Source organism: Salvelinus namaycush, chromosome 37 (genome assembly GCF_016432855.1).
Source record: "Salvelinus namaycush isolate Seneca chromosome 37, SaNama_1.0, whole genome shotgun sequence".
Classification (NCBI taxonomy): domain Eukaryota; kingdom Metazoa; phylum Chordata; class Actinopteri; order Salmoniformes; family Salmonidae; genus Salvelinus; species Salvelinus namaycush.
In genome coordinates this window covers 26,037,492-26,064,800 of record NC_052343.1, presented here as the reverse complement: position 1 = coordinate 26,064,800, position 27,309 = coordinate 26,037,492, and the positions used below count along the sequence as shown (strand labels likewise).

The following is a 27,309-nucleotide window of genomic DNA, read 5'->3' as shown; positions in this document are numbered from 1 at the left end:
GGAAATGATTGATTTCCCCCTACAGGATGGAGAAGCTGTCTTCATTAAAGTATGGGGATTCTAGTGGGGGGATATAGGTAGCACACAGGAGGACATTTTTCTCTGTTAAGATAATTTCCTTTTGAATTTCTAGCCAAATGTAAAATGTTCCTGTTTTGATTAATTTAATGGAGTGAGTTAGGTCTGCTCTGTACCAAATTAGCATACCCCCTGAGTCCCTTCCCTGTTTCACACCTGGTAGTTTGGTGGATGGGACTACCAGCTCTCTGTAACCTAGAGGGCAACCAGTGAGTCCGTCTCCTCTATACCATGTTTCTTGCAGGATGACAATGTCTGTATTACCGATTTCTTTGGTGAAGTCCGGGTTCCTGCTCTTTAGGCCAAAGGCAGATGACCTCAGGCCTTGGATATTCCAGGATGATATAGTGAAGGCTTTTTGTTCCATAAAGTGTCCAATGTTGTTGGTCGTGGTTTGGCCTCAGGCCAGTAAGTGTGAGCAGAGCCTGCTGAGCATCTGGTACATGCCGTTGGCTTGGGCGAGTGTAAGAGTGGGGGTTGGGCCTGTTTGCCCGCTCACTACCTGGGCGTATGTGTGACTTCCATGTTGATGCCCTCTTTGCGGGGGTGGGGTGCATGGGGTGGGCAGGAGTGGCATAGGTCTGATCTGAGGGGGCCTAAATGGGGTGTGGGCATGGTTGATGTGGGGGGGTGTTGATTGGTTGGGGTGGGGGTGTGGATGTGTCTGGGGGTGCTGTGGTCTGGATGTAAGTCCTCTTGGCGTGGGTCCTCTATGTGTAGGTCCAGGGGGGGGGGTCCTGCAGGTCTTGGAGGGTGTCTCGCTGGTCTGGGTGGGGTGTCTATTGATCTGTTGCTCCTGTGTGAAGTGTTGGGGCTGCGTTTGAGAGCGATGTCCTTTAGAGTCTCTCTCTCTCTGTCTCTCTGTCTCTCTGTCTCTCTCTCTCTCTCTCTCTCTCTCTCTCTCTCTCTCTCTCTCTCTCTCTCTCTCTCTCTCTCTCTTTCCAAAGTTGTTGTAGTTTATAGTTTATAACTCAGGAATCACTAAAGTAGGGATTTTACAGAGAACAATTATGGGAATAATCTGTGGTGTTTATTTTTAACCCTCCTCTTCCTTCCACATCTCCCCTCGTCTTCCTCTCCCCTCCTCCTCCGGCTTCCAGCTGAAGAAGAAGCTCGTCAACACTGTGATGTCATCATCTGTGGATGATACCAGTCCTGAGCTGCTGCGTGCACTGGGTCCTGGTGTTACACTGCTTTCCCCTTTCCATCTCTCCCAGTTCTCCCCCGATGCCCTCAAGGACACCCTGATGTCACTGGGGTCAGAGGTGAAGTGGGGTCTGACCCAGGCCAAAACACTGGCCAATAAACTACTGCAGGGGAAGCAGGTGAGAGGTGTTACTCTTATCAATATGTCTTTGTCTCAGTCAGTACTATTAACAGGCTTCTCAACTGAAATGTTTAGGTGAACCTCTTCTATTGTATGAGGGGCCAAGGTAGGAACTAATGGTCAAATAGAGAGCAGCTCTAAAAACTCTAATTTCTGTATCTCTACTCTCCCTTCTACCCTTCCTCCCTCTCTCTCTCTCTCTCTCTCTCTCTCTCTCTCTCTCTCTCTCACTCAATCTCCCTCTCAGGAGGTGTCTGGTAAGGAGTTAATGTCTCTGGGTTCAGCTGTGACGGGCGTGGCCTCCTCTGTCCTCAGGAAGGTCAAATCCCAGGGGCTTCTGGGTAATGAGGGTCTGGACATGATGAGTCAAAAGATGACCAGTCTACAGAGAAAAGCATTGCTGGAGGGGGTAAGAGAGGGAGGGAGGGGTGAGAGGGAAAGGGAGGGGTGAAAGGAGAAGGGAGGGGTGAGAGCGGAAGGGAGGGGTGAGAGGAGAAGGGAGGGGTGAGAGGAGAAGGGATGGGTAAGAGAGGGAGGGAGGGGTGAGAGGGGAAGGGAGGGGTGAGAGGGGAAGGGAGGGGTGAGAGGGGAAGGGAGGGGTGAGAGGGGAAGGGAGGGTGAGAGGGGATGAGAGGGAGAAGTCATAGAAGAAAATTAGATATGCAGCAAAGATGGTTCAGGTTGATCCTAAAGTAATCTGTATGTCTGCGTGTGTGTGTGTGTGTGTGTGTGTGTGTGTGTGTGTGTGTGTGTGTGTGTGTGTGTGTGTGTGTGTGTGTGTGTGTGTGTGTGTGTGTGTGTGTGTGTGTGTGTGTGTGTGTGTGTGTGTGTGTGTGTGTAGCTGCTTGGGGATGTGAATGCCTCAGAGCTAATCCAGAAAGTCCCTGCCTCTCTGCTGTCCAGCCTATCCCTGAAAACCCTGGACAAGGCTAACCTGACCTCCCTCGACCAATTGGAGGGCAAGCAGTGGACACGTGCACAGGTGTGTGTGTGTGTGTCTTCTGAACGCAACTCTGGGGACTACGGCCACTGGTGTGACATTACTCACTGTTCTCTGTCTTGCAGTCGGCCTTTCTGGTCAGAAATATCCTCGGCAAGAAGATGACACTTCCAGACATGCGGTGAGAACACACACACACAGTTTCTGATGGTACTAATGATGAGGATGATGATGATAAGCAAGGTAGTTGCTCCTGTAAGTCGCTCTGGATAAGAGTGTCTGCCTAATGACTACAATGTAAATGATGATGATGACAGGAAGCTGGGCTCGGCGATGCAGGGCGTGGCCTGTGAGATGATTGAAAAGGTGTCTGAAAGTGGCGTCCTGGAGATGGCCCAAGCTGTGACAGAGACTCCACGCTGGCTCTCTAAGACACAGGTACACACACACACATACACACAAGTGATGACTGCAACTTCTACTATTCTGTATGTAAATCTGTGACAACTGACAGGTTACATTATGAATGGAGTAGCGGTCATAGAATATCATATGAATTAGAGGATTTATAGTATCATACATCTTACCTGGTCGTACAATAGCATACGAATTGGATGATGTAAGTTATTATACATCTTGGAGGACTTGTATGTATTTCTCTGAGACCAGGTTGCTTGTTGCGTCGTAACAGCGAAGGAGAATTACGTTCGTGGTTAGGTGAACTAACAACAAAGGCTAGGATAATTTGCATAGCCTGTTAGGTGAATTGGGTCAAGTTTAGAATAAAGGTTGGGGGAAGGGTTAGCTAATTAAGTGATAATGTCTGATGAAACAGTGTTTGGAGGATATGTTGGCACGGGTGTTGTTTGTCTCGGGCGGCAAACTGTGCTAATATATCCTCCAAACACCGGCTTCGAGGGCATTATCACTTTTATACAACGGGTTACCAACATTTTCAAATAATGATTGACATATTTTCATTAAAAACATTATTTTGATTAATTTATTCATACTATTTCATCCTTCAACAATATATAGTTCTGACACAAATCTAGGGTTGCAGCCAGAATAATAGCAAAGTAGCTGCATTTACATTTTTTTAAGCTGTTTTCCTGTGACATTTATTTGGATACATCCATAACAATGAGCTAATGATGCGCGATTTCGCCTGGCATAGAAAATGTGCTCTCTCGTCAGGACACTGTTGTTCAGAGGAGCTAGCCAACAACACAACAACACAATCACTTCAAACTGAAGCTGGAAAGACTGCAAACTAGCTGCACTTCATTTCGTTTGACCTTTTTTCAATTTACATTTCTTTATATATATCCATGAAAATTATGCCAGCTGATTTATGATTTTGACTGGCTGAGAAACGCTGCCTGCCTGTCTGTCTCGTCCCAACACTTTCATTACTATGGGACAGCTGGAGTCGAATTTGAATATTGAAACAATGTTGCAAATGTCGGAGAGACAGACAGCAAGGTTTATACAAATCTCCACTGTTGAAAACTAAACACTGTCTAAAAGAAATGTGAGATAATGATCTAGATGCTTTTTATAGTGCAGATCAAGTTTATAAATTGCCTGGCTGGGCTGATGAGACAGTGGATTGCGCAGTCAGATGGAATAGAGTAAATAGGCATTTTAATGTCATAGATTTAGCCGGTGGTAATTTATGGAATAGACACCGGTTGGAATGCGATTTTAACCAATCAGCATTCAGGATTAGACCATCCGTTGTATAAAAAGCTACAATTGCCCCGACACCGCAACCTTTGGATTGTTAGATGGTCGCGGATTACACCCACTCATCCTCTCCGACCAACCTCCCTAAATTAATTTCTGTCTAAAGTAACTAGGCCATTAGTAGATAGCATACGTCTTCGAGATGCTCAGAAATACATATAAGTTTGCTTCATATAGCTCTGAGGTCAGGCTGGTTATTACATGCTTAGGGGCTATTTTTACATTGATTTTGAGACACTTTTATCTCCCGCCCTCTCACTTTGTCTGTCAGGTGTGCTGTACTGCACAGAGTCTGTTTGCAGGTTTGGAGAACAAGAGAGCAGGCTACTTCAACAACATCACAGACACAGAGTTGGAGGAGATCCCCACCCTGCTGCTGCTTCACCTGCCGTGATTACACACACACACTGGCAGATTTTGCTGTGTTTCAGGGGTTTCAATTGAAATCGTCCCCAGCTGTCCAGGGGGCCACACTGACCCATTGTTTTTATGCAAATGTGTTTTTTAAGTGTATCCCCTATATATTTCAGAATTTCCTGAAATTAAAAACATATATGAAATAAATATTTTAAATTGTGGGATAATAAATTAAGAATCAATCAGCAGGTAATGTCTGTGGAAAAACAACACACAGACGCACACTTACACACACATATACTCACTCTCTCTCTCTCTCTCTCTCTCTCTCTCTCTCTCTCTCTCTCTCTCTCTCTCTCTCTCTCAGGGCTGCGAAGATAGCCAGTCTACCTGCCTCTGTATGTGCTGTGTTCATGAAGAAGATGAAAGAGGCCAACCTGAGTTCTTTGCCTCTCACCTCTCGCTCTCGCCCCACACTGACCAACAGAGCGCTGAACTGCCTGGTAAACACACAACCCTAACCATAACCCTACAGATGTAGGATCTTCATTTGGTCACTATTGTTGCTGAGACCGTAGGAATGCAAACTTGTAGCGTATTCAAGGTTTAAAAGGGCGTCTAAGTTGATAATTTCTACTTTAAAATGTCTGACTTGATTTGCCATAACAATGTTTTTTTTCAACCCCAACAACAAAAAATTCCATTGATTTATAATCCATTTAATAAATCACATTTCCTGTTGCTGCAGGATTATTCTCCTACTGTAGCAGACTGGCTCAAATTAAGATCCTACATGTGTAGCTTCATGTCCACATCCCAGTTCAATCCTAATCCTAACCCTAGGTTCATGTCCACATCCTAGTTCAACCATAAACCTAGCCTCAACCCCAACCCTAACCCTAATCTTTAATGTAAATCACACACACACACACACACAGACACACACACACACACACACACACACACACAGACACACATACTGCAATGAGTGACAGAGCCCGGTGCACCCCTGTGTCCACAGGGGAGGAACATGTCAAAGTTGTCCAGTGAGGAAGTGTTGAGTCTGGGGTCGCTGCTGTGTGAGCTGGCCCCCTCTCAGATGTCCCTCCTGGCCCCTGAGGTCCTCAACTCCACCGTGCAGGCCCTGGCCTCCTGCAAACAGATTCCTCCACGCCACTGGAGGGCGCTCTTCCAGCTGCTCAATGATACATACGGGTACGAACAAGCACATCCTCTCACCTTTCTAGATAGAACTGCTACTGCCAAAATAACATTTGACACATATACAATTTTTATTGTTTCTCTCCTCTGAAAGTGACCCGTCTGATTGGACAGCTGACACCATCAAATCCCTGGGTCCTCTTCTCCTGTTGGATGATTCTGCTGTCCGCTCACTGCGCTTTAAGGTCAGTAGCTCTCTATCACCATGATCTCCCTGACAACCACATATGAAAGGCCCTTGACTAGTCTCTCCCTGATGTTGTCTACGCTTGTGAAATAAAGAAAGCTTTCATAATCCAGAATGTTTCTGTGAATTTCAAAAAATGAAGCTCTGCTCTTTTACTTTCTACCCTGGCTTCTCCCCCCTCTAGTCGTGGCTGAAAGAGACTTTGTCTGACCTGATGGACAGCCTACCCAGACCTCCGGTCCCTAACCCTCCTCATGAGTTTAGTAGTGGTCCGGACCTCTCAGCCCTGCGATGGAAACTCTTCTCTCTCTCCACCTCCACATCTGAAGTAATGCCCATGCGCAGGAGGAGAGCAGGTGAGAGAGGAGAAACACCCACACCTAAGGTGCAGATAAGAATGTGTGTGGGATTATTTTGAATATGAACATAATAAAGACATTACAATACATTTACCACAACCTCCCTGGACCCTCTCTCTCTAGTTCTCCCTCAGGGGGAGGCGGGCCTTACTGTGTCTCTGTTGGAGGAACTGGGCGGAGCCAATGTCTACTGGAGCCCAGCCCAGCTCTCCAAGATGGACGCCGTCACAATCACCGCTGCCGTGGAAACGCTGGGGGAGGTCCTTGATTACAGCGCCGAGCAACTAGTGGTGCTCAGAGAGAAGGCCATCCAGGTAGATGGCCAGGCTCAGGCACAGATCAGTTTACCCTCTTCAAGTCTGCGGGGGGTTCCGAAACATACCTTAGATTAGTGTCTAAATCTTGGGGTCATTTCATCCAACTCCACAGAAGTTAGAAGAATCTCGAGTGCAGGGTTGAGCATCTTTTTTTGTTCTGCTGTTGAGTGAGCTGTGCTTTCTGAGCTGTACTATATTGTACTACAGGCCTGGGGTCCAGTGTCAGGTTTGAATGAGAGCCAGGTGCTCCAGCTGGGCTGTGTCTCTCAGGGGTTCAACCTCACTGAGCTGCCCAGCCTCCCCTTCTCCTCCCTGGACACTCTGGAGACACTTTCCCGCTGCTCCTGGACACAACCACAGGTACTGTATATATGAACGCACGCACGCACGCACGCACGCACGCACGCACGCACGCACGCACGCACGCACGCACGCACGCACGCACGCACGCACGCACGCACGCACGCACGCACGCACGCACGCACGCACGCACGCACGCACGCACGCACACACACACACACACACACACACACACACACACACACACACACACACACACACACACACACACACACACACACACACACAAAATACTACTCTAATGATGATCATGTCTGGTCCCTGGCAGAGGGAGGCTGTGTGGAGGGGTTTTGTGGAGCGTATTAATAAGACAGTGGGAGAACTGGGAGCTGTAGAGTTGGTGGGACTGGACCAGTTCATCTGTGGTCTGAACACTGAGGAGACTGGTCAACTCAACACTGATGCCTTCAGGTTAGACATGGACAGTGCATGTGTGTTTGCGTGAGCTTGTTTTATAATGTGTTATGTATCTCTATAGGGAGGCAGTACAGTCGGTGGGCGAGGTGCAGTGCCCCCTGGCAGTAACAGAGCTTCTGAAGCAGCGTGCCGTGGCTGTGTTTGGAGAACCACAGGGATGGACTGAGGCTCGGGTCAACTCTCTGGGCAACATCATGGGTCAGATACACTCCTCTGTTCCCCTCTTTCTCTCTCTCTCACACTATTGCTCCCTCTTATTTTGTGAAATACATTTTCAAATGTAAGCCATTTCTCATCCCTCCTGCCTCTCTCTCTCTTTCTCTCTCGCTCTGCTTTATCTCACTTTTCTCCAGCTGGTTTGAGTTTGTCAGAGTTTCCTTCTCTCAGTCACTCTGCCTTCTCATTCCTCAGTCCGACCAGCGTTCCCCTCATCCCCCCAGACCGCCTCGCTGTGAGTACACTCTCTCCCTGCCTCCCTCTATCAATTCAATTTCAATTTCAAATTAAGGGTTTTATTGGCATGGGAAACATGTTAACATTGCCAAAGCAAGTGAAATAGATAAACAATAGTGAAATAAACAATAAAAAATTAACAGTGAACATTACACTTACAAAAATTCCAAAAGAATAAAGACATTTCAAATGTCATATTATGTCTGTATACAGTGTTGTAATGATATGCCAATAGTTAAAGTACAAAAGGGAAAATAATTAAACAAATATGGGTTGTATTGACAATGGTGTTTGTTCTTCACTGGTTGCACTTTTCTTGTGGCAACAGAGTTTATCAAAATTGGGTTTGCTTTCGAATTCTTCGTGCATCTGTGTAATCTGAGGGAAATATGTGTCTCTAATATGGTCATACATTTGGCAGGTTAGGAAGTGCAACTCAGTTTCCACCTCATTTTGTGGGCAGTGTGCACATAGCCTGTCTCCTCTTGAGAGCCAGGTCTGCCTACGGTGGCCTTTCTCAATAGCAAGGCTATGCTCACTGAGTCTGTACCTGTACATAGTCAAAGATTTCCTTAATTTTGGGTAAGTCACGGTGGTCAGGTATTCCGCCACTGTGTACTCTCTGTTTAGGGCCAAATAGCATTCTAGTTTGCTCTGTTTTTTTGTAAATTCTTTCCAATGTAATTATCTTTGTTTTCTCATGATTTGGTTGGGTCTAATTGTGTTGCTGTCGTGGGGCTCTGTGGGGTTTGTTTGTGAACAGACCCCCAGAACCAGTTTGCTTAGGGGGCTCTTCTCTATCTCTGCTGTGTTCCACTGAGGTTTTCTAATTACTAGGTTTACGGGAAAAAAATAGGTGACTTTGGAACCCAGCACTCCATACTCTTCTGATTTCTGATCAGGCACTCTCAACCAGCCAGCTGAAGGCCCTGGGTCCTGACAATGCTGCCATGGTAACCAATGCACAGTGGGCGGTGCTGGGGAAGGCACAACGGGCCGCTCTTGGCAATGCTCTGGGTGTGGCCTACGACCGAGTGGCCTATGACCGCGCAGAATCAACTACAAACCCACCCAGAAACCTGCCCCAACTCTCAGGTGAGTAGGAGAGAGGGGACTGGGAGGGGAAGAGATGAATGCTGCGTTCATAACAAGTGGGAAACTCAGAAAATACTACTTGTAAAGCATTCTAGTGCTTTGAACTAGTTGAGAATGCCAATTGGCTGATGGCAAACAAGCTGAGCTCACAGATTTGTATTTTTTTAATTTAACTAGGTAAGTCAGTTAAGAACAAATTCTTATTTACAATGACGTCCTACCGGAGAACAGTGGGTTAACTGCCTTGTTCAGGGGCAGAACGACCTTGTCAGCTCGGGGATTCGATCTAGCAACCTTTCGGTTACTGGCCCAACACTCTAACCAATAGGCTACCTGCCGCCCCATTATTGACAAGTGGATATTTCCCAGTCATATGCTGGTAATTACAAATTTACGAGATGTTATGTACACAACAGGAGTGAGAGATGGAGATAGGTAGAGATAAAGGAATGCTCCTGTGGTCAGGTAAGATACAGAGTTGATTAGACTATGAGGAAGAAACTGAAATGAAGATGGATAGGCAGGAGAGAGAAGGTCAAGTGGTATAATGTATTTTTTTCTCCACCAGGAGCATCTATGCTGGGAACTCTGGGAGTTGGAGTCTTTATGCAGCCCTTCTTGTTCATACTGCTGGGGTTTGTCCTGTAGTGAGAAACTACACATCCAATAGACACGCATGACATATGGAACTACTCATGCATGTGTTGAACAAGAATAGAGATTGTTCATAATATGGCATATTTTAACACATTTAATAGTAACAAATATAACTTGTATATCCTGCTTTTTTTATTATTACCTATTCTAGATTAAGCCAGAGCAGGCCTTGAGCACATCAAAGCAGATACAGATACCTGTGACAATGTAAAAGCACTTGATATTTTTTATTCTATTTGTTAAAGAAATATATATATTTCTATATCTTTGTTGCAATGGTGGGTCTCTTCTAGTAGGACAATGCTGGAACATGTAATGATGTGTGAGTCAGTGTTCTGCATGGGTTGTTTTCTGAGAGTTGGGATCATAAGATGAGGATTATGGGTGCTCACCCAGTGCTGACAAGATTGGAAGTGGAAGACTAACTTAATAATAAAGATTATGAACCTACTATCACTTACTCTATGGATTGTTACGACTGACAGAAGCTCAAATGAGACTCAGAATATAATAATCACTTTATCTCTTGGTATTTTATTAGAAATGCTCTACGCAAGAAAGAAAACATAGAATTGGGTTACAGGGGGAAAGAGGGCTGTGTTAACATTGTAATCTCTGAAGACTGAAGAAACTCTAGCTGGAGACACGCACACAATACCTTTATCAAAACAGTAGAAGAGATAACACCGCTGATTGGGTGACTAATCTTTAAGTTAAAAAAGTATATATATATATATATATTTTTTTACTGTATTTCAACACGCTTTACATGCTTTTCTTTAGCATACAATCACTGTCCTCAACCCCTCACACCTCTCCTCCAGGACCCTCCCTCCCTCTCAGAGAGAGAGAGGATAGCTGTCTAGTACTCATATTTACATGGTTATGGTTCAGTTGTGGTCAAGTACAACCACACTTTAGTAATGGAAGGGTCCAACCCAACCCCTCCAGGTTATACAGGGTCATCTTGAGATGTGATGTTTCCTGATTCATCTGGAATTCCTGATGTTACAAGGCCGGATCAACAGGAATACTCTGCCTGACGTCTCTGTGGAGCCAATCTCATCCCTGATCATACTATATGGTTAGACAGACGGGGATGAGAATGGAGAACATTCAAGAGACAAAGCCAATCCAGAGCTTACAATGAAAAACAAATACCTGCACATACACAACCCCTTAAATCAAAGCCTATGAACAAACTATAAGAAAATCAATGCAATAGTGAGAATGAGAACTGGGACGGGCTCTACACAGAGAAAGGCCAGTGGTGGCTGTCACCAATCCACTGTGAGATTCTGTGCTTGGATGAACCATAGAAAACTGAAACATTCAAATCAATAAGCAAATCACACCCCCATGTTGACTAGTCTCTTCCAACACCAGTCACATTCCCTGTTGATGACGGACAACAGAACCCTAATAGAACTCAGCTGTAGACTGACTGGTGGTTAACTGTCATTTTAAAAAGTACACTTCTGAATGGAAGTGTTATTTGGTAATATAACCTGTAATAATGCGTTTAATAACTCATTTACAGCCAAAGGAGGTTGGTGGCACCTTAATTGGGGAGGATGAGCTCGTGGTAATGGCTGGAGTGGAATCAGTGGAATGGTATCAACTACATGGAAACCATGTGTTTAATGCCTTTCCATTTGCTCCGTTCCAGCCATTATTATGAGCCGTCCTCCTCTCAGCAGCCTCCACTGTTTACAACTCAGTGAGATGTTAATACTACCTCAGTATAGACAGGTACAGCACCTGAGGTACTGCGTCCAGAATCATTCAGACAAACACACACAGGTTATGGCTGCCATATGACAAATGTGCCAGAAAATGAAATAAGAAAGAATTGAATGAAAACAACGGTTATCACAATGTGCTTTGTGTGTTGGATAAGTGATGACAGGAACACACTGCTGAAGAACGCTTTACAGTGAAGAGCTTTCCTTCCCATACCTCCTCTCTCTTACTAAAATATCTGCACTTTATAGTACTCTCTCACCCTCCTTCCCTCCAAAATATTATCTCCTCTCTCTGTCTCTCCTCCTCCTTCTCTACCTTCCCCTCCCTCTCTCTTTTTTTCTCTCAGACAGGTTTGTCTGTCTTGCGTGCGGTGATGAAGGCCATGCCGTGAGTCCTGAAGTGTGTGTTCAGATCCGAAACCTTCTCAAAGCGTTTCCCACACACCTTACACCCCACCCTGCCCTCCCCGTCCTCCCCCAGCGGTGTGGGGGGGTGAGACGAGGACGAGGGAGACCCCGGCAGGGAACCCCCTCTGGGACTCCCGTCACCGTGGTTACCACCATTGCCGGGCGATGATGTCAGGGAGCGGTCGTTATGGCCGTGACGGCTGTGGTTGTCAGGGGGCGTGTCTCGAACCCTGTGGCTGATGAAGCGGTGGCGGGAGAGGGAGGGGGCGGAGGCAAAGCAGGCTCCACACTGTAGACACTGCAGGCTGACTCCTCCCCCCAGGGCCTCGGAGCGGTGCTGGGGGATGTGGTCCAGGAAGACGGCACGGTCCTCGGTGGTGAAGCCACACGGAGCACAGTGGAACCCAGACTCTGGCTGGGGAGGGGGGGCCGAGGAGGTGACGCGAGGTCTCTTAGCAGGGATGATGCCCTCGGTCACATGGTCCTCTTCCTCCTCAGTCTTTAACCCTCCTCCGTCTTCCTCAGCTGAAACAGTGAACGGAGGGTTGGAGCCTCCGTCCTGCTCCGAGGAACTGTCGGCCCCTTCTGCACCCCTCCCTCGCTGACAGACAGAGAGAATTAGAGTTAATGACATTTAGCATTAATAACCGGTCTTCCTATATAAAGGCTTCAGTCGGTAGTTGTGAGAGAAAGTGGAACTGTACCTTTGTGTCCAGAGCTGACATGCCGTGTCTCAGCTGGACATGTCTCTCCAACACCAGTCTACTGCTGAACGTCCTCTTACCCTCACTACATAACCTACACACACAAACACACGTTAGGGTTTAGTGTAGGGGTTAAGGTGAGATACAGCTGTTGTAGGGTAGTATAGGGGTTAGCGTGTAGTGTGCATACTTAATAGCAGTGGATGACTCATTTAGACTCTGACGTGGGGGTAGGGTATGTAGGGGTTAGGGTGTAGTGTGCATACTCACCGGCAGTGGAAGGCTCGTTTGATGCCCTTGTGTTTGACTCTGATGTGGCGTCTGAGGCTGGACGTAGAGGAGAAGGAGTTCTCACACAGACTACACGGGAACTTCTTCAGGATCTACACAAAACACAGGCACCTTACAGTGAACAGTCCCCTCAGCTTCCCTAGTTTAAAAACAGAAAGGCTACTAAAGACAATGATGCTTACTGAGAAAAACGGCTGAAAATCTGTTCTTCAAAGAAAGAAAAAAAGAGGGCAAACTTTCCTGGATCCCTCCACTTCATGTGAAAGGTGACTGTGCGCCAGAACTTTAGAGATATACATGATATGACTTTATAACCTATATGATCGGGCCCAATCCCAACTTGAGAAACACCTGGGGAGCTCAAAGTTGAGCATAAATAAACTCTGATCGTATTTTGATGGAAGAACGTAAGTGACGTATTAAGCATAACTTTTCTCAAGTGAGGATTGGGCCTGTGGTGATTAGGTGATTAGTTTAAGGGCCAGTTAGGGGTTAATTTTGGGCGGGACTGGGCCCGTGGGCCGGCAGTAGAGTAGGCCTGACCTAGAGGGTCAGAAGATACAATGGATCACTGATCAGTTAGAACCGATTCAGAATCAATCTACTGTACTGCACATCAAACAGTATATCACTACTGCATGAAACATTTAACTGTCTTTATGTGTAATCTATGTGCAGTCTGCGTTCCTGACCTTGCCATGCTGCTCGGCCATATGGGTAATGTAGTCCTCTCTGTCAGCGTAGCGGGCATGGCAGGGAGCACAGCTCCACCCTGGACTTGTCTTACTGCTCTCTCCATCCCTCTCTTCCTCCTCCTCCCTTCCCCACTCCTCTCCGTCAGAGCTCTCCGTCTTCACCGAGCTCCGCACCCGGGGGGGAGGAGCAGGGGAGGGCGCCATGGCAACGGGAACTTCCTGTTTGACCGCAGGGCCTCTGTGAGTAGTCTGAGCGAGGGAAGGGGGAGGAGAATAGAGAAAGGAACACAGCAGATAGGGAGATGGAGGAAAGTTAAGCTACATATCATATCAACAGAACTGACTGACCCAAACCCAGTCTGGAGAAGGACTGTGTGAGAGGGGAACCCATAGATGTACCTTGATGTGCTCCAGCATGGAACTTCTCTGCGCGTAGAGCTTGGGGCACTCAGGACACTTGAACACGTGCACCTTCTGCTTGACTAGGTGGGTGTCAAAGTGGACGTACAGCAGTGGCTTCTGGGTAAATACCGTGTCACACATCACACACTTGTAGATCATCCTGTATGGAAGGAGTGAAGGGTATAAGCTTCAATGCCATACAACACTCCTTCCGTGGCCTCCAACGCTAGTAAAACTAAATGCATGCTCTTCAACCGATCGCTGCCCGCACCCGCCCGCCTAGCATCACTACTCTGGACGGTTGACTTAGAATACGTGGACAACTACAAATACCTAGGTGTCTGGCTAGACCGTCAACTCTCCTTCCCAAACATACTCTCGTAAAACTGACTATCCTACCGATCCTCGACTTCGGCGATGTCATTTACAAAATAGCCTCCAACACTCTACTCAGCAAACTGGATGCAGTCTATAACAGTGACATCCGTTTTGTCACCAAAGCCCCATATACTAACCACCACTGCGACCTGTATGCTCTCGTCGGCTGGCCCTCGCTACATATTCATCGCCAGACCCACTGGCTCCAGGTCATCTATAAGTCTTTGCTAGGTAAAGCACCGCCTTATCTCAGCTCACTGATCACCATAACACCCACCCGTAGCACGCGCTCCAGCAGGTATATCTCACTGGTCACCCCCAAAGCCAACACCTCCGTTGGCTGCCTTTCCTTACAGTTCTCTGCTGCCAGTGACTGGAACAAATTGCAAAAATTGCTGAAGTTGGAGACTTCTATCTCCCTCACTAACTTTAAGCACCAGCTATCTGAGCAGCATACCGATCGCTGCAGCTGTACACAGCCTATCTATAAATAGCCCATCCAACAACCTACCTCATCCCCATATTGTTTTTATTTACTTTTTTTGCACACAAGTAATTCTACTTGCACATCATCATCTGCACATCTATCACTCCAGTGTTAATTTGCTAAATTGTAATTGCTCTGCTACTATGGCCTATTTATTGCCTTACCTCCTTACTCCATTTGCACACACTGTATATAGACTTTTTCTATTGTGTTATTGACTCTGTTTGTTTATTCCATGTGTAACTTTGTGTTTGTTGTTTGTGTCGCACTGCTTTGCTTTATCTTGGCCAGGTCGCAGTTGTAAATGAGAACTTGTTCTCAACTGGCCTACCTGGTTAAATAAAGGTGAAATAAAAAAATCTGAGAACACAACCAGTGTGTGTGCGTACATACTTGGCCTGTCCTCCAGTGAGTGTGGGGTGCTGGGTGTTGATGTGGCTCTGGGCGCTGGGGGAGGACTTGAAGGCCATCGGGCAGCTGGGACACTTATGGAACACCTCACAGTGGGCCGTCTGGATATGGGACTTGACCGAGTTTAACCCTCCAAACACCACCTGACAACTAGAACACCTGCAGACAGAGAGAGAAATATCATTGTAGATGTTGTCCCTAAACACTGATTCAGGGTCAGATATTTCTTCATCCTCCTAATGGTTAAAGCATGGGTTGGTGGTAGGGCTGTTGCGGTGACCATATTACCGACACACTGGCAGTCACGAGTCATGACCAAGGTAAAATTCCACGTAATTGTTGAGTCATGGTAATCTCCTCTTATGCACTCTGGACTTGTGTTAGTAGTACTCAAGTCGCTAACTACCATCAGGTCCTAATGGCCTGGTACTCAGGGCTCTACTGTCCCTCCATCAGGTCCTAATGGCCTGGTATTTAGGACTCTACTGTCCCTCCATTAGGTCCTAATGGCCTGTTACCCAGGGCTCTACTGTCCCTCCATTAGGTCCTAATGGCCTGGTACTCAGGGCTCTATTGTCCCCCCATCAGGTCCTAATGGCCTGGTACTCAGGGCTCTATTGTCTCCCCATCAGGTCCTAATGGCCTGGTACTCAGGGCTCCATCGTCCCTCTAACCACTCTGACATCAATGGAAAATATAATCAAACACTAATCATCAAAACAGTAGGACTATCGTACTTTTAAAACTCACTGTGATAATCAATTTGAAGAAAGAAGTTCAACAGCAGGTTGAACCAGTGCGAAATATGGTCGTTGTGGATGTTGTTTCAAAGCCTAACAACGAAATGGACAGCGCTTTCTAAGGTTATACAATACATAGCATACAGCATATTATGCACGGTAGAAAAACATAAAACAAAACTGATTTAAGATGTCTTTGGTACATAATTGGTCTAGCCTATACTCCAAAATGAAATGAATTCTAGTAATGGCCTTTCAGTGTGGGCTGTATTATTATGCATACTGGATGGACTGGTTACCTTATGCTACGCTCCAACATTTCTATCCATGAGTCTGGGAGAGAACCTATAGGCCTAGGCCATGCTGTTGCGTCATTTATCGTGCAGGGCAGCTTACAGTTAGCCTACAATGATAGTGAATTTGATTTTGAATAGCCTAGTAATAGGGCATTTTTTATATTTTCATAATTAATTGGGTGACACATTCCCTTTAGCTATACAGAATATCTCACTACCATGCGTTTCCATCTCCTCCCCCCTCTCCAGACGGGGGGAGGAGGGCAGCCGGTGGCAGCCGGAACACGCCTGTAGGGCAGCCAGAACATGCCTGTAGGGCAGCCAGAACATGCCTGTAGGGCAGCCAGAACATGCCTGTAGGGCAGCCAGAACATGCCTGCAGGGCAGCCAGAACATGCCTGCAGGGCAGCCAGAACATGCCTGCAGGGCAGCCAGAACATGCCTGCAGGGCAGCCAGAACATGCCTGCAGGGCAGCCAGAACATGCCTGTAGGGCAGCCAGAACATGCTCCTGTGTGGAGTGAAATAAGTGTTATATTTATTTCTCAGCTGCTCATATTAAGCACATGCTCTGCTATAAAACCCAAGTAGCCTACAAAACGGACCTGCGGGAAAGCGCACAGCCTCCATTCACTATTGGAGTGCATACAGATGACATGTCTTTTTCCCCTGCCCCTGTGATAATGAGCCATTCTAAATCAAAATAAATTGTACATATTAGTAAAGAAAAGATTAAATTGAGAATAGTCTGATGGGTGAAAATATGATCACTTGATGAGAGAACAGCTGTGCAGCCCGAGGCAAGGAACAGAGCGCAAGCTTTTTTTGCTACCTTTCTCAAATCATCAATAGCCTATAGTCGTACCATGCAGCCCAGCCCATATGTTTTGATTTCTAACACATGTTTGTATCATTCACAACTAAAGTTCTCAAATAACTCAAAATCTAGAATATAGGACCCGTTTCAAATTATCACTTTTATGCTCAACATAGCTACTTCATACGCGAACACACTCTGTAATGGGATTTATTCCCCCCAGCTAAGTTAAATTATACTGTTCTTACTATAAAATCATAAAATAAAAGGCATATATTGTCAGCTAAATGCTAAATTAACAAGCCTACAGCCTATGGCATAGCCAGATAACATAGGCCTACAGTAGCCCAACTCAAATCTTATTCTTCTGAAATACATTTTCTTCATATCAAAATGTTTTAGACCTGACTAAAATAAATAATACATTTATTGTGATGGTGTACATTACATACATTACATAGATGTATTATACTTGTTTATATATTGACGTTCCAAAGGTGCACATGTTTACGTTAATTAACGGTCAAACTCCTTGAGACCGGCAGACTTTTGCAAAATTTCATGACCGCTACAGCCCTATTTGGTGGTAAGGTAATCTGATCCTAGATCAGTGTCTACGGGAGTAACTAGGTTTGTTTCAACCACAGAGGGAGTGAGGGGTGAAAGGTCACCTGTATCCGATGCGTCGTGTGAAATGGAGACAGGCCTCCTCCAAATGGGATTGAAAGGCTGGCTGCTTGGCCACACCCCCACACTCTGGGCAGACGTAGGGGGGGCGGGGGTTGTGGATGCGAGCGTGAGCAGAGGCACTGCAGCCGTTAGGAAGGAGCATGGGAGGAGAACACTCCGTACAGGACTGGAGGGAGAGAGACAGATGGGGAAAGGAGGGCGCACAGGTCAGTAAGGCAGGTACTCCTAAAGCCATGAAACAAGCTATTACATACAGTGTCTAGACTGAAAAAGTTCTGTGGATTTTTGAACACACACGCTCTACTCACAGTGTTAAGGGCTGGTTTGACCTCTTGGAAGTGGGCAGCCACCTCAGCCTTGCTGCAGAACTGCACCTTACACTCAGGACACTTGTTATTGGTGTACAGCACCGGCTCTGTCGCCTTCTTACTGATGATTGGCTGCTGCAGCTGGGGGGCGGGGCTCAGGGTTGCCGGGGTCACTGCTGAAGTCACAGCCGGAGCAGAGGACGCTGGGACAGAGGAGGTGGAGAGGGAGGGAGAGAGCATGCCTGAAGGAGGCATAGAGAGAGACGGGGAGATAGATGGGGGAATATAGATGGGGGAATATAGGGGAAGGGGAGTGAAAGAGAGTGAGAGGAAAAGAGAGGTGGGGTAGATAAGTACTGATAAACAGCGCTGCACTAGTATTCAGGTCCCCCCGTTTATATAATATTCATCATGATCTCAAAGTCAAATCTGATCCTAGATCAGCACTGCTACTCTGAGATGCTTTACAGTGCATTCAGAAAGTATTCAGACCCCTTGACTTTTTCCACATTTTGTTACGTTACAGCCTTATTCTAAAATTGATTAGGCATTATTTTTCCCCCTCATCAATCTACACACAATACCCCATAATGACGAGGTGAAAAAAGGTTTTTAGAAATAATTGCAAATAATTATGTAATCGCTGCCAAAGGTGCTTCGGCAAAGTAAAGGGTCTGAATACTTATGTAAATGTGATATTTCATTATTTTCTTTTTTATACATTTGCAAACATTTTTACTTTGTCATTATGGGGTATTGTGTGTAGATTGAGGCGGAAAAACAATTTAATCCATTTTAGAATAAGGCTGTAAACTAAAAAAAAATTGGGAAAAAGTCAAGGGGTCTGAATACTTTCCAAATGCACTGTATGTATACAGTCCTAGGTGAGATATGAAGGTAATAGCACACAGTCTCTCTCACCGATGGGAGTGGTGTCCTGTTGGCCTATCATCTGCTCTACACTGACAGGTCTCATGACCAGGTGGGAACACTGCATGACCAGTCCCCTCTCCTTGTGTTCCCTGGCGTGGAGCAGCAGGCTGCACTTGTTGAAGAATGCCAGCCGCTTGGCACAGTGGTTACAGGTCACCTCGATCCTCAGGGACCGCCGGTCGTAGTGGCGGGCCAGGCTGCGCTCCAGGGCAAACGCATCGCCACACTCCAGACAGCGGTAGCCCTGCGACGCAAAGGAAGAACAACATGAATACGATACCTATGTCGATGACATGTCTCTAGATACAATGCATATTCATTGGTCTTGCATGTATTGGCTGGCGCAATCAAATTTCCCCTTTGGGGATTAATATGTGGCCTTGAGCAAGGCACTTAACCCTAATTTGCTCCAGGGGTGCCGTAGTACTATGGCTGACCCTGTAAAACAACACATTTCACTGCACCTATCTGGTGTGTGACCATAAAAAAATACACAACATAAACAAGAGCGATTTATTGGTCTACTGAACACAAGGTCTTACAGAAATTGGACATCCGCTTTTACCCCAACCACTACTAGTGCAATATTGAATCCATGCTGATATAAACCCATCAAACTCAACTCTGGACCTCAAAGCCAGTTCCACTGCTTTGTTTCATTGTTTCCCTCTAATGAGGGACTGATTTAGACCTGGGACACCAGGTGGGTGCAATTCATTATCAGGTAGAACAGAAAAGCAGCAGGCTACGGACCTCATGGGGTAAGAGTTGAATACCCCTGATATAGACCTAGGTCTGTTACCTGTGCAGGCAGAGGCAGGTCCCACTCCGGTGGTAGTGGTGTACAGAGGTCTGGTCTGTAGCTAGGCAGCAGGTTCTTGCTGTTGAGGATCTTGTTGAAGGCCTCCACCAGACTGGACTGGCTCCTGGAGATAATGGCTCCTGTACTGTTCACTATGGAGGCTGGTCTACTGCCCCCCTGAGGGGTGAGGAGGGGGGAGTGGGACACAGACACACCCCCATTCAGGGTCTTCTGGCCCAGGCTGCGCACACCGGCCCCCCCTGGACTGAATCTGGGGGAGGAGGAAGAGGCGGGAGAGACAGAGGGGAGGGCTGCTGACTTGGTGATGCTGACAGCCGTAGCCGACACTTTGGGCTTGTTGCTGTCGGTGGCCATCTTGTTTTGGGCCTTGCTGGCGGCCATCAACATGGCGGTACTTGCATCCTGGAGTGTAGACACAGGCAGGAGGCTGCCACCCTTTGACTTCTGCTGAGGAGGCTGCTGAGATGCCACCCTCTTGGGCCGGCTGAGGACCTTACGACCCCCCGGGGAGGGTTTGGAGCCATCTGCGCCTTTTGAGGGGGTCCCCCCCGCTCCTTTGGATGCTACTCGCGTCACTGTCCTGGTGATGCTGCCTGTAGGGGTCTTGACTGTTTTGATTCGGACTTTGAGTGGGCGAACGGGGGCTGTTGGTGTTGTCGTAGAATTGGCCGGAGCCGTCTCCGTGTCTCCTGTTTGTCTTCCATCCACAACCTCCATCTTCTCACTGTTGTCTGACCTGCACCCCAGGCTAGGCTCACTCTCCATGGGCTCCTCTCCCCCTCTAGCCCCCTGTGGAGTTGATGCTGAGGTTGGTGCAGGGCTGGAGCTCCTCTTGGACACAGTGGACATAGCAGAGCCTGTCTGGTCAGGCGGGGGGCTCTCTGGTGAGTCCCTCTCCTCGATCACATGTTCCGGGTTTCTTTCCTCCATCACTGGGCTAGAGATGGGTCTGGGGTTACTGAGGGCGGCAGCCAGCCAGGACTGACGGGCCTGGGGCTGGGCAGGAGGAGGGGAGGGAGACCTGGGGGTGGAGGGTACTTCATCTGGAGGGGGGGGTTTAGAGCTGGAGGATGTCTGAGAGATGGAGGGAGGGGGTTTGGAGGAGAGAGGAGGAGGGCAAGAGAGGAGAGGAGGAGAGGAGGGAGTTGGGGAGCTGAACAGCTCTGAAGAGGACACTTGGCGGTGTCTGCGTGGAAATTTGGGAGGGGAGCACATGGGAGAATCTGGGCTCTCTTGGATCACTAGCGGGCTTCCCAAATCCGGTTCAGAGTCATCCTCATCCGAGTCCATGATGCGCCTCACCCCCACTCTCAGGCTTCCATTGGAGGGAGGGGGGGGGGGGAGAGGCCCGGGAGGGCACAGAGTGTCCTCACTCAGGATGGAGGGAGGAGAGAGGTGTGGGTTGACAGAGAGTGAGGATGACGATGATGATGAGGAGGATGTGGAGGTTATAGGACCAGCAGAGGTATGAGAGGAGAGAGGTTTCCGTCTGTTGAGAATATTAACTGTATGTTTGGTTGTGCAGGCCGACCCCCCTGCGCCTCCAATGCTGCCCCCTCCTTCACTCGCAGTAGGAGGGGAGCAGGTTGACCAGAGCTCCCCGTTGGCATGGCCCAATGCCTGGCCTAGCCCCTGGCCTCTCACACTGGGCTCCAGCGTGACCGTGGACCCCTCAAACCCATTCTGGAGGAGAGGTTCTGAGGAGACCAGACCAGGCATCCTAGGAGCCAGTTGTGAATTCAGCAGGCACCCCTTGACTCCCATCCCAGTCTCCACCTCAGGGTCTGTCCCACTGCCCCCAGGGCTGTCCCCATCCTCTTCATCTGACCCCTCAGTCTCTTCATAGGAGTCAGGCCTCACCCTGTTCTTAACAATCACACTGACCACTGGAGGCTCACTTTGGGAGTTGGGAGGGGAGTCAGTGGGGCTGGAAGGTCTTGGCGAGGGACCCCCGGCCCCCGACACGCTGCCCCCGACCTTCCCTGACCCCTCCCCACCCTCTTCCGGCGCAGACTGGATGGCCTCTTTGGCATCGATGTCTGGAATGTCGAAGGCTGCCAACAAGTCGTCGAAATCTGGGGTTTTCATGTCCCCCATTCCCGGATTACAAAACCTGCAGAATGGACACACAGGAGAGAGAAATAAACACTGTTGTCCCCAACCCAACCAAAGCCTGAGGCAGGACCGAATACTATGAATCTTGATAATTCATGACAAACGTAGATGTGACTTCCTGTTTTGAACGTGCATCATCATAATGTTGAATTGCAATGTTGAATAGCCTATATTTCAGGTAGCTATGTAAGTAAATTACTAGAACCCAATAAACCTCAAACCTGGCAAACTTGTTGAATGAGTTAGCAGTTAGAAGCAACCACTCTTTTTGGAAGTTAGAAACTTTTTTTTAAAGTTCAAGTTCCCCTACTGCCCTCGTGTGAACTGGCTACTGAGCTAATGTTAGCAAGTTAGTACAGCAAAGGCAGCTAGCAAGACCGATAGCTAGGCCTAGTTTTCAGACAGCGTTTTTTCCCCCTTGTTGCACATGCTTCATGCAGTGCAACTGTACTAGGTAGCTAGCTATTCTCGCTGAGTTTGCGAGAACACAAAATGTGGATATTTTATCGTTATCAGACAGAATGTGTATTTAGCTATGTAGCTAACTACCACACTGAGCTGTCAACCACCTCGGCACACATACACTAACTAGTTACGTTCCCTTCTAGCATTGCGCCGATCAGCTAGCGTAGCTAACATTACTTAGCTAGCTAGAATTTCTACGTCGTCAACGTAAGGAAGCCTTTTAACGCCTGCTTTTCAGGTATTTAAACCATACAATTGGAAATTATTTAAGGACATTCATTTGAATAAGTGGTTTATACGGGTATGTGACAAGCAGAAATGTATATCTAGTTTTAATGGAGTTTTAAATGTGAAGGAAATGTGGTTTGTTTACCTGGCTCTTCGGTTCCCGACGTTCCTTTTTGACGCATGAGTTGTTCGTCACCAGAAACGACGGGGGAGATAGGTCCTGCCAGGTTCATAACGTGTCAACTTTGGAAGCTGATGTGTATGCAATTTGCCAGCTGTTTTCCACACTCCTGACGTACATACGTGTTATATTGTAACGTTCTTGCTGTTCTTGCTCTGGCGAGTGTTGGCTATCATTTCCTGAAAATGGCAGTGGTACAATCAAATAACCTTTATGGCACAATGTCCTCCAAAGCCAAGGGCATGCTTTTGTTGCATTTGTGGTGTTGCAGGGACAAAATTTAGACAATGCATCGTGTTTCACAAAGCATGGCTTTTCAGAAAGACCTAGTTAAACATTGATTTTATTGCAAACTATCCCTGTGTATCTGACATTTTTATACTAAAAGTCAAGTCCATATTCCACCACATCTGTTGTGTAGACATCAATCCCCTCTTTAGGAGTATGTGTACAGCATGTCAACATTGGCACAAAATTCCACAACAACCAGCCGAGGTGTTCTCTTGAATTATGTAAATTTATTTATTATCAGCACATAAATGTACACTTACTGAATGTGCTTGGGTTGATATAAGGTCCCACTTAAAAAAAGAAGAAGTTTGTACTAAAGGCAACATGCATCATTAACCTTGACACAACAAAGATAAAGAAAGCCCTGTTCAACTGTTTGAGTATGGCGATACAAAAAAACCTAGAGGTCATTTGAGGTTACATTTTGCACAACTATTATATTAAAGGAGCCATTGACAACAGGTCAACGCCAGGGTATCTATTATGTTTACTGTGTAAATGTTCATTTCTTCTTCTCATCATCTTTGTCTTTCTTGCTGTCGGGTTTAGATCCTGTCTGTGAGGCCAGCGAGCCCATGGCATTCCGGATGGCCTCGTTGTTGGGGTCGACACCCGGTAGGTTCTCCAGGACGCTCTGGAGGAACTCTGGGTCCTGCATCACATCATAGTCCTCCTCATCCTGCAGAGAGAGATTAACATACGCTAGAAAAACAAGAGCCTTTGAGCATGTGTAACAAGCGGGTATGTCCGCTACACATTTACACTTTCATCTCAGTGGTGTGTGAGAGTTGGCCGTACCTTAGCACCCTCTGAGTCTAAAGGGGCTCCTGTGTCCATGTCCATTGACTCTGCACCAAACTCTGCTGGGTAGGATAGGACAGATGTTACAGACTGACTGTGCCATGTTATAACTGGCTATGGCTGGTTATAACAGGTGTATGTCACTGACCTCCACCCTGCATGGACATCTGTAGGGCGTAGGCAATCTGCTCGTCCTCTGTCATGCGGCTGAAGTCGGGCATAGCGGGCGTGGCCGTGTCAGCCTGGGGGACTGACATCTTCAGCAGAGCTTCGTCTGACTCTGGAACAGGAGGAGGTTAACAGTTTAGTCCCCCATATGCAGTGCCTCCCTCCAGGGAAGATCCAAGTATAGAGAAGGGAGAGAGATAATGGTGTATGGGCATTGGTTGGTTGCCAGTTATAGATGAGTGATTAGTTTGTAGGTAGAGGGTTATAGTTATGTGTACAGGGTGTAGATGGAGAGTTGTGTATTTGTCTCACCGTCAGCGGTAGGCGAGGGAACCCCGGCCTCAGCAGCAGACACCACTGCTGCCCTGCGAGTCTCATCCTCCTGCCTCTGTCTCTGCTCCTCCATAGATACCCTCAGAGCCTGGAGAAGGCACAAAGTGCAGAAAAAGTTCAAAGGAGGAAGATTGTAGCATACGATAATAATCATCCAAAAAAGAGGCAATGAGAGAGAGAACTAGAAAGCGTAAAAACAAGAGTGAGAGAGAATGATCAACCCATCTAGTCCTCCCTCTCTCACCAGTGCCAGCTCTGGGTCTGCACTGGGGTCCACTCCAAACTCAAAGTCACTGGACCCCAGGCCCAGCATGGCTCCTCCCTCCCCAGCAAGGATAGGAGAGGACAGCAGGGCATCAGCCAGACTGGGGCCTGGAGGCACTGTCACAAGGTGGGACCCTGCTCCTTCCTTCCCATTCAGAGTGTTGATGAAGGCCGTCAGCTTTTCTGTGTTCACCTCCTGGAGACCAAAAGGAGTTTATATAAGGGAGACAGTCATGGCTATAAAGAAATAATGAGACCAGATAAATATTAGGTAAGATATTTGGTACCTCCTCTCCAAAGTTAATGATGTCCACACTGACTTTCTCTTTCTTTAGACGCTTTGCCATTTTCACCAGCTAGAGAATGTGACAGGAAATGATGTCAGAGGGGACATGCATGCAGTTATCAACACACGCCACACACTGCATTAATAGAACACTCACATCCTTCTCGTTGTCCTCCACTGGGCTGCCCACAAAGGCAATTATACGCATCTTGTGGTTCTTCCCCTGTCTGTGCTTCAGAGCCAACTGGGAGAGGAGAGGACACAGGGTTCAGTGTCGTGACATACAATAAGATTAAGTTTTATTGTATTATTGTGTAGTATACATACATGTGCCACTCTGATGCCTGTGCAGAAGCTGATGTTTCCACGGGGCTGGACAGCGTGCAGTTTAGAGAGTATCCTCCCCGCGTCTGCAGTCAACGTGGTCAGCACCTCACAGTTACTGCGCAGAGAACAATAGTTACTACACATTTCTTACACTCAATCACTAAAAATAATCACAAGTATCCAGGCATCCTGTAATATCTAAATGATGAATGTTTAAAGTTTTTGTTGCGACCATGGGACAAGCACAAAGACACAGCTCCTTACTTGGCCATGGTGATGAGGCCCACATTGTTCTCGGGGTTGCTGCGCGTCTTGGAGTGACACACAATGTTGACAGCATCTTGCTGGGCCTGAAGTCTGGTGGGGAGGAAGTCTCCATTCCTCATATACTCACTGTTGTCCACACTGAGGCGCACAGACAACACAGTACATACGTTACACAGTGTAGCATGTAGGCCAGGCAGGGGCAACTCCAGTCCTCAGGGGCCAGAGTTGTGTCACACCTTTCCCCCCATCCCTATCAAACACAGCTGATTTAAACTAATTGTATTCTAAACTGAAGATCATGATTAGTTGATTATTGGAGTCAGGTGTGTTAGCTGGAGCAAAAGTGTGACACCAACTAGGCTCCCGAGGACTGGAGTTGCCCATCCCTGATGTAGGCCCACTAGAGCAGGGTTTCCCAAACTCGGTCCTGGGGCCCCTCCTTGTGTGCACATTTAGGTTTTTGCCCTAACACCACACAGCTGATTCAAACCACCAAAGCTTGATGAGTTCATCATTTGAATCAGCTGTGTAGTGCTAGGGCAAAAAAACTAAAGGTGCACCAGGCCTGAGTTTGGGAAATCCTGTATTAGAGCACAGTGACAAGGTGGATGGTATTATATCTATCTTTAGAACAGTGTTGCATAAATTAGTTAATGCTGCCATTTGTATGTTTTTGGGCACACAGACCAAATTCACATAGAAATGTGAGTTATGTAATTCCCATTGAAAGCAAGTATTTTACGTTTGGTTTTGTACACCAGCTTCAACACAACTGAAAATACACTATTTGTGGTTATGGAAAAGATATTTCGCAGTGGTTTAGATGGTACAATGATGCTCTACACTATACTTGCTTTTTTTGTCACAAACAAATATAACTGTTAGAATTTTATCAACCAGGAAATGGCGGAACCATTTCTGCAACGTGCGCCCTTTAACTGGCAACAGTAACGTAACATTCTGCCAACCGTTTTCCCCAACCAGGACTCTCCATTTTACCCCCTTCTCCCATTCTACTGCTAATCCCTAGACAGACTGATGGTAGGGGACATATTGAAGTGCCTAACTTGCGAATGTTGTCGATGTTGACATAGGAAGCTCTTATCCAGAGCAGCTTACAGTAGGCAGAAACAAAGACTGAGGTAATCGTTTACCGAAACTTATTTAAACCACTGCCTTGTTCACCAAATAACAAAGAATACTAGCTAACTAACGATAACAGTTTAGGGATGTAATGATTGCTACATTGGCAAAATCCATCACGACCTTACTTGAAACAACTTATCGGAGAACATCTTGCTAGCTAACTAAACTGCTCTAAATTCTCTGAAGTGTTTTATTGCAATCATAACCGTTGCATGTCATAGCGAAGCTAGCATTAGCAAGCCAAAAATGACTCAGGAAAATGGATAGGATTGCTGGCCGGACGTGTTTACATAACTCATGTTAGCGGCCATTTCATGATAAAAAATAAAAAAAGACGCCGGTTCACATTAAACTAAACAAATTCTTCCTCTTAGTTTAAAGAATAATACATATGACAATTTATTTTTCCTTTCCCTTACCAGACCATAGTACTTTCGAGCCCCATCTTGGAATCTTTTTGTTGCCGTCTACGTCACCAGAACTGATGGTCGATGGGAAATGCAGATTTTCCAAAATACCTGCGCAAATATTTGTTGACAATGACTTTACACGTACACCACAGGAGAATGGTGGCACCTTAATTGGGGAGGACGGGCTGATGGTAATGGCTGGAGCAGAATTAGTGGAATGGTATCAAATACATCAAACCATGTAGTAATTCAGTAATTAGTGTAAGTAACTCATTGTGGAACCAATACCACCCTCTCCTGTGCCCTTCCTTCCTTTCCAGCCATTATGAGTAGCCTCCACTGACATACGTTATGGACCAAGAGTGACTGCAATCCACATTTTG

At 46.9% G+C, this 27,309-nt stretch overlaps 4 protein-coding genes across 5 annotated transcripts; 2 read left to right on the top strand and 2 right to left on the bottom strand.

The window, feature by feature from the left end:
* The first annotated feature begins 1,199 nt into the window (after nt 1-1,199).
* LOC120030889 lies at nt 1,200-4,515 on the top strand. Its single transcript, XM_038976396.1, has 6 exons — nt 1,200-1,403; nt 1,653-1,814; nt 2,247-2,387; nt 2,471-2,526; nt 2,663-2,783; nt 4,366-4,515. The coding sequence occupies exons 1-6, from the start codon at nt 1,206-1,208 to the stop codon at nt 4,486-4,488; spliced, it is 801 nt and encodes a 266-aa protein (XP_038832324.1). The 5' UTR covers nt 1,200-1,205; the 3' UTR covers nt 4,489-4,515.
* Nucleotides 4,516-4,761: 246 nt separating this feature from the next.
* LOC120030999 (otoancorin-like) lies at nt 4,762-9,949 on the top strand. Its single transcript, XM_038976510.1, has 11 exons — nt 4,762-4,954; nt 5,473-5,666; nt 5,767-5,857; nt 6,044-6,215; nt 6,342-6,532; nt 6,743-6,895; nt 7,164-7,306; nt 7,374-7,510; nt 7,666-7,763; nt 8,668-8,860; nt 9,429-9,949. Exons 1-11 carry the CDS (start codon nt 4,865-4,867, stop codon nt 9,506-9,508), a joined length of 1,542 nt encoding a protein of 513 aa, XP_038832438.1. The 5' UTR covers nt 4,762-4,864; the 3' UTR covers nt 9,509-9,949.
* Nucleotides 9,950-10,030: 81 nt separating this feature from the next.
* LOC120030998 (zinc finger protein 687a-like) lies at nt 10,031-22,624 on the bottom strand. The gene is made up of 11 exons (XM_038976508.1): nt 22,598-22,624; nt 19,624-21,757; nt 18,810-19,065; nt 17,889-18,130; nt 17,562-17,746; nt 15,021-15,197; nt 13,760-13,922; nt 13,358-13,609; nt 12,645-12,757; nt 12,375-12,468; nt 10,031-12,271 (listed from the first exon to the last, which is right to left on the bottom strand). Exons 2-11 carry the CDS (start codon nt 21,739-21,741, stop codon nt 11,606-11,608), a joined length of 4,266 nt encoding a protein of 1,421 aa, XP_038832436.1. The 5' UTR covers nt 21,742-21,757; nt 22,598-22,624; the 3' UTR covers nt 10,031-11,605.
* A 507-nt stretch (nt 22,625-23,131) lies between these two features.
* On the bottom strand, nt 23,132-27,048 carry LOC120031022 (26S proteasome non-ATPase regulatory subunit 4-like). Of its 2 annotated transcripts, none has more exons than XM_038976543.1 (10): nt 26,936-27,048; nt 25,368-25,508; nt 25,104-25,218; nt 24,934-25,020; nt 24,778-24,846; nt 24,471-24,686; nt 24,206-24,314; nt 23,874-24,005; nt 23,723-23,787; nt 23,132-23,603 (listed from the first exon to the last, which is right to left on the bottom strand). In XM_038976543.1, exons 1-10 carry the CDS (start codon nt 26,959-26,961, stop codon nt 23,427-23,429), a joined length of 1,137 nt encoding a protein of 378 aa, XP_038832471.1. In that variant the 5' UTR covers nt 26,962-27,048; the 3' UTR covers nt 23,132-23,426. The 2 variants fall into 2 exon arrangements, with proteins under 2 accessions (XP_038832471.1, XP_038832472.1); XM_038976544.1 differs by having other exon boundaries at nt 23,239-23,603; nt 23,723-23,784.
* Nucleotides 27,049-27,309: the final 261 nt, after the last annotated feature.

Coding starts and splice junctions, on each gene's coding strand:
- LOC120030998 (XM_038976508.1), bottom strand. CDS start 21,741: ATGGGGGACATGAAAACCCCAGATTTCGACGACTTGTTGGCAGCCTTC. Junction 15,198..17,561: donor ACACGACGCATCGGATACAG/GTGACCTTTCAC, acceptor CTCTGTCTGCAG/GTGTTCTAGTTGTCAGGTGG. Junction 13,923..15,020: donor CTCACTGGAGGACAGGCCAA/GTATGTACGCAC, acceptor CCTTCCATACAG/GATGATCTACAAGTGTGTGA.
- LOC120030999 (XM_038976510.1), top strand. CDS start 4,865: ATGAAGAAGATGAAAGAGGCCAACCTGAGTTCTTTGCCTCTCACCTCT. Junction 4,955..5,472: donor ACAGAGCGCTGAACTGCCTG/GTAAACACACAA, acceptor CTGTGTCCACAG/GGGAGGAACATGTCAAAGTT. Junction 7,511..7,665: donor CTCTCTGGGCAACATCATGG/GTCAGATACACT, acceptor ACTTTTCTCCAG/CTGGTTTGAGTTTGTCAGAG.
- LOC120031022 (XM_038976543.1), bottom strand. CDS start 26,961: ATGGGGCTCGAAAGTACTATGGTCTG. Junction 25,021..25,103: donor CAGGCATCAGAGTGGCACAT/GTATGTATACTA, acceptor CTCCTCTCCCAG/TTGGCTCTGAAGCACAGACA. Junction 24,687..24,777: donor TCATTAACTTTGGAGAGGAG/GTACCAAATATC, acceptor TTTGGTCTCCAG/GAGGTGAACACAGAAAAGCT.
- LOC120030889 (XM_038976396.1), top strand. CDS start 1,206: ATGTCATCATCTGTGGATGATACCAGTCCTGAGCTGCTGCGTGCACTG. Junction 1,404..1,652: donor AACTACTGCAGGGGAAGCAG/GTGAGAGGTGTT, acceptor TCTCCCTCTCAG/GAGGTGTCTGGTAAGGAGTT. Junction 1,815..2,246: donor GAAAAGCATTGCTGGAGGGG/GTAAGAGAGGGA, acceptor GTGTGTGTGTAG/CTGCTTGGGGATGTGAATGC.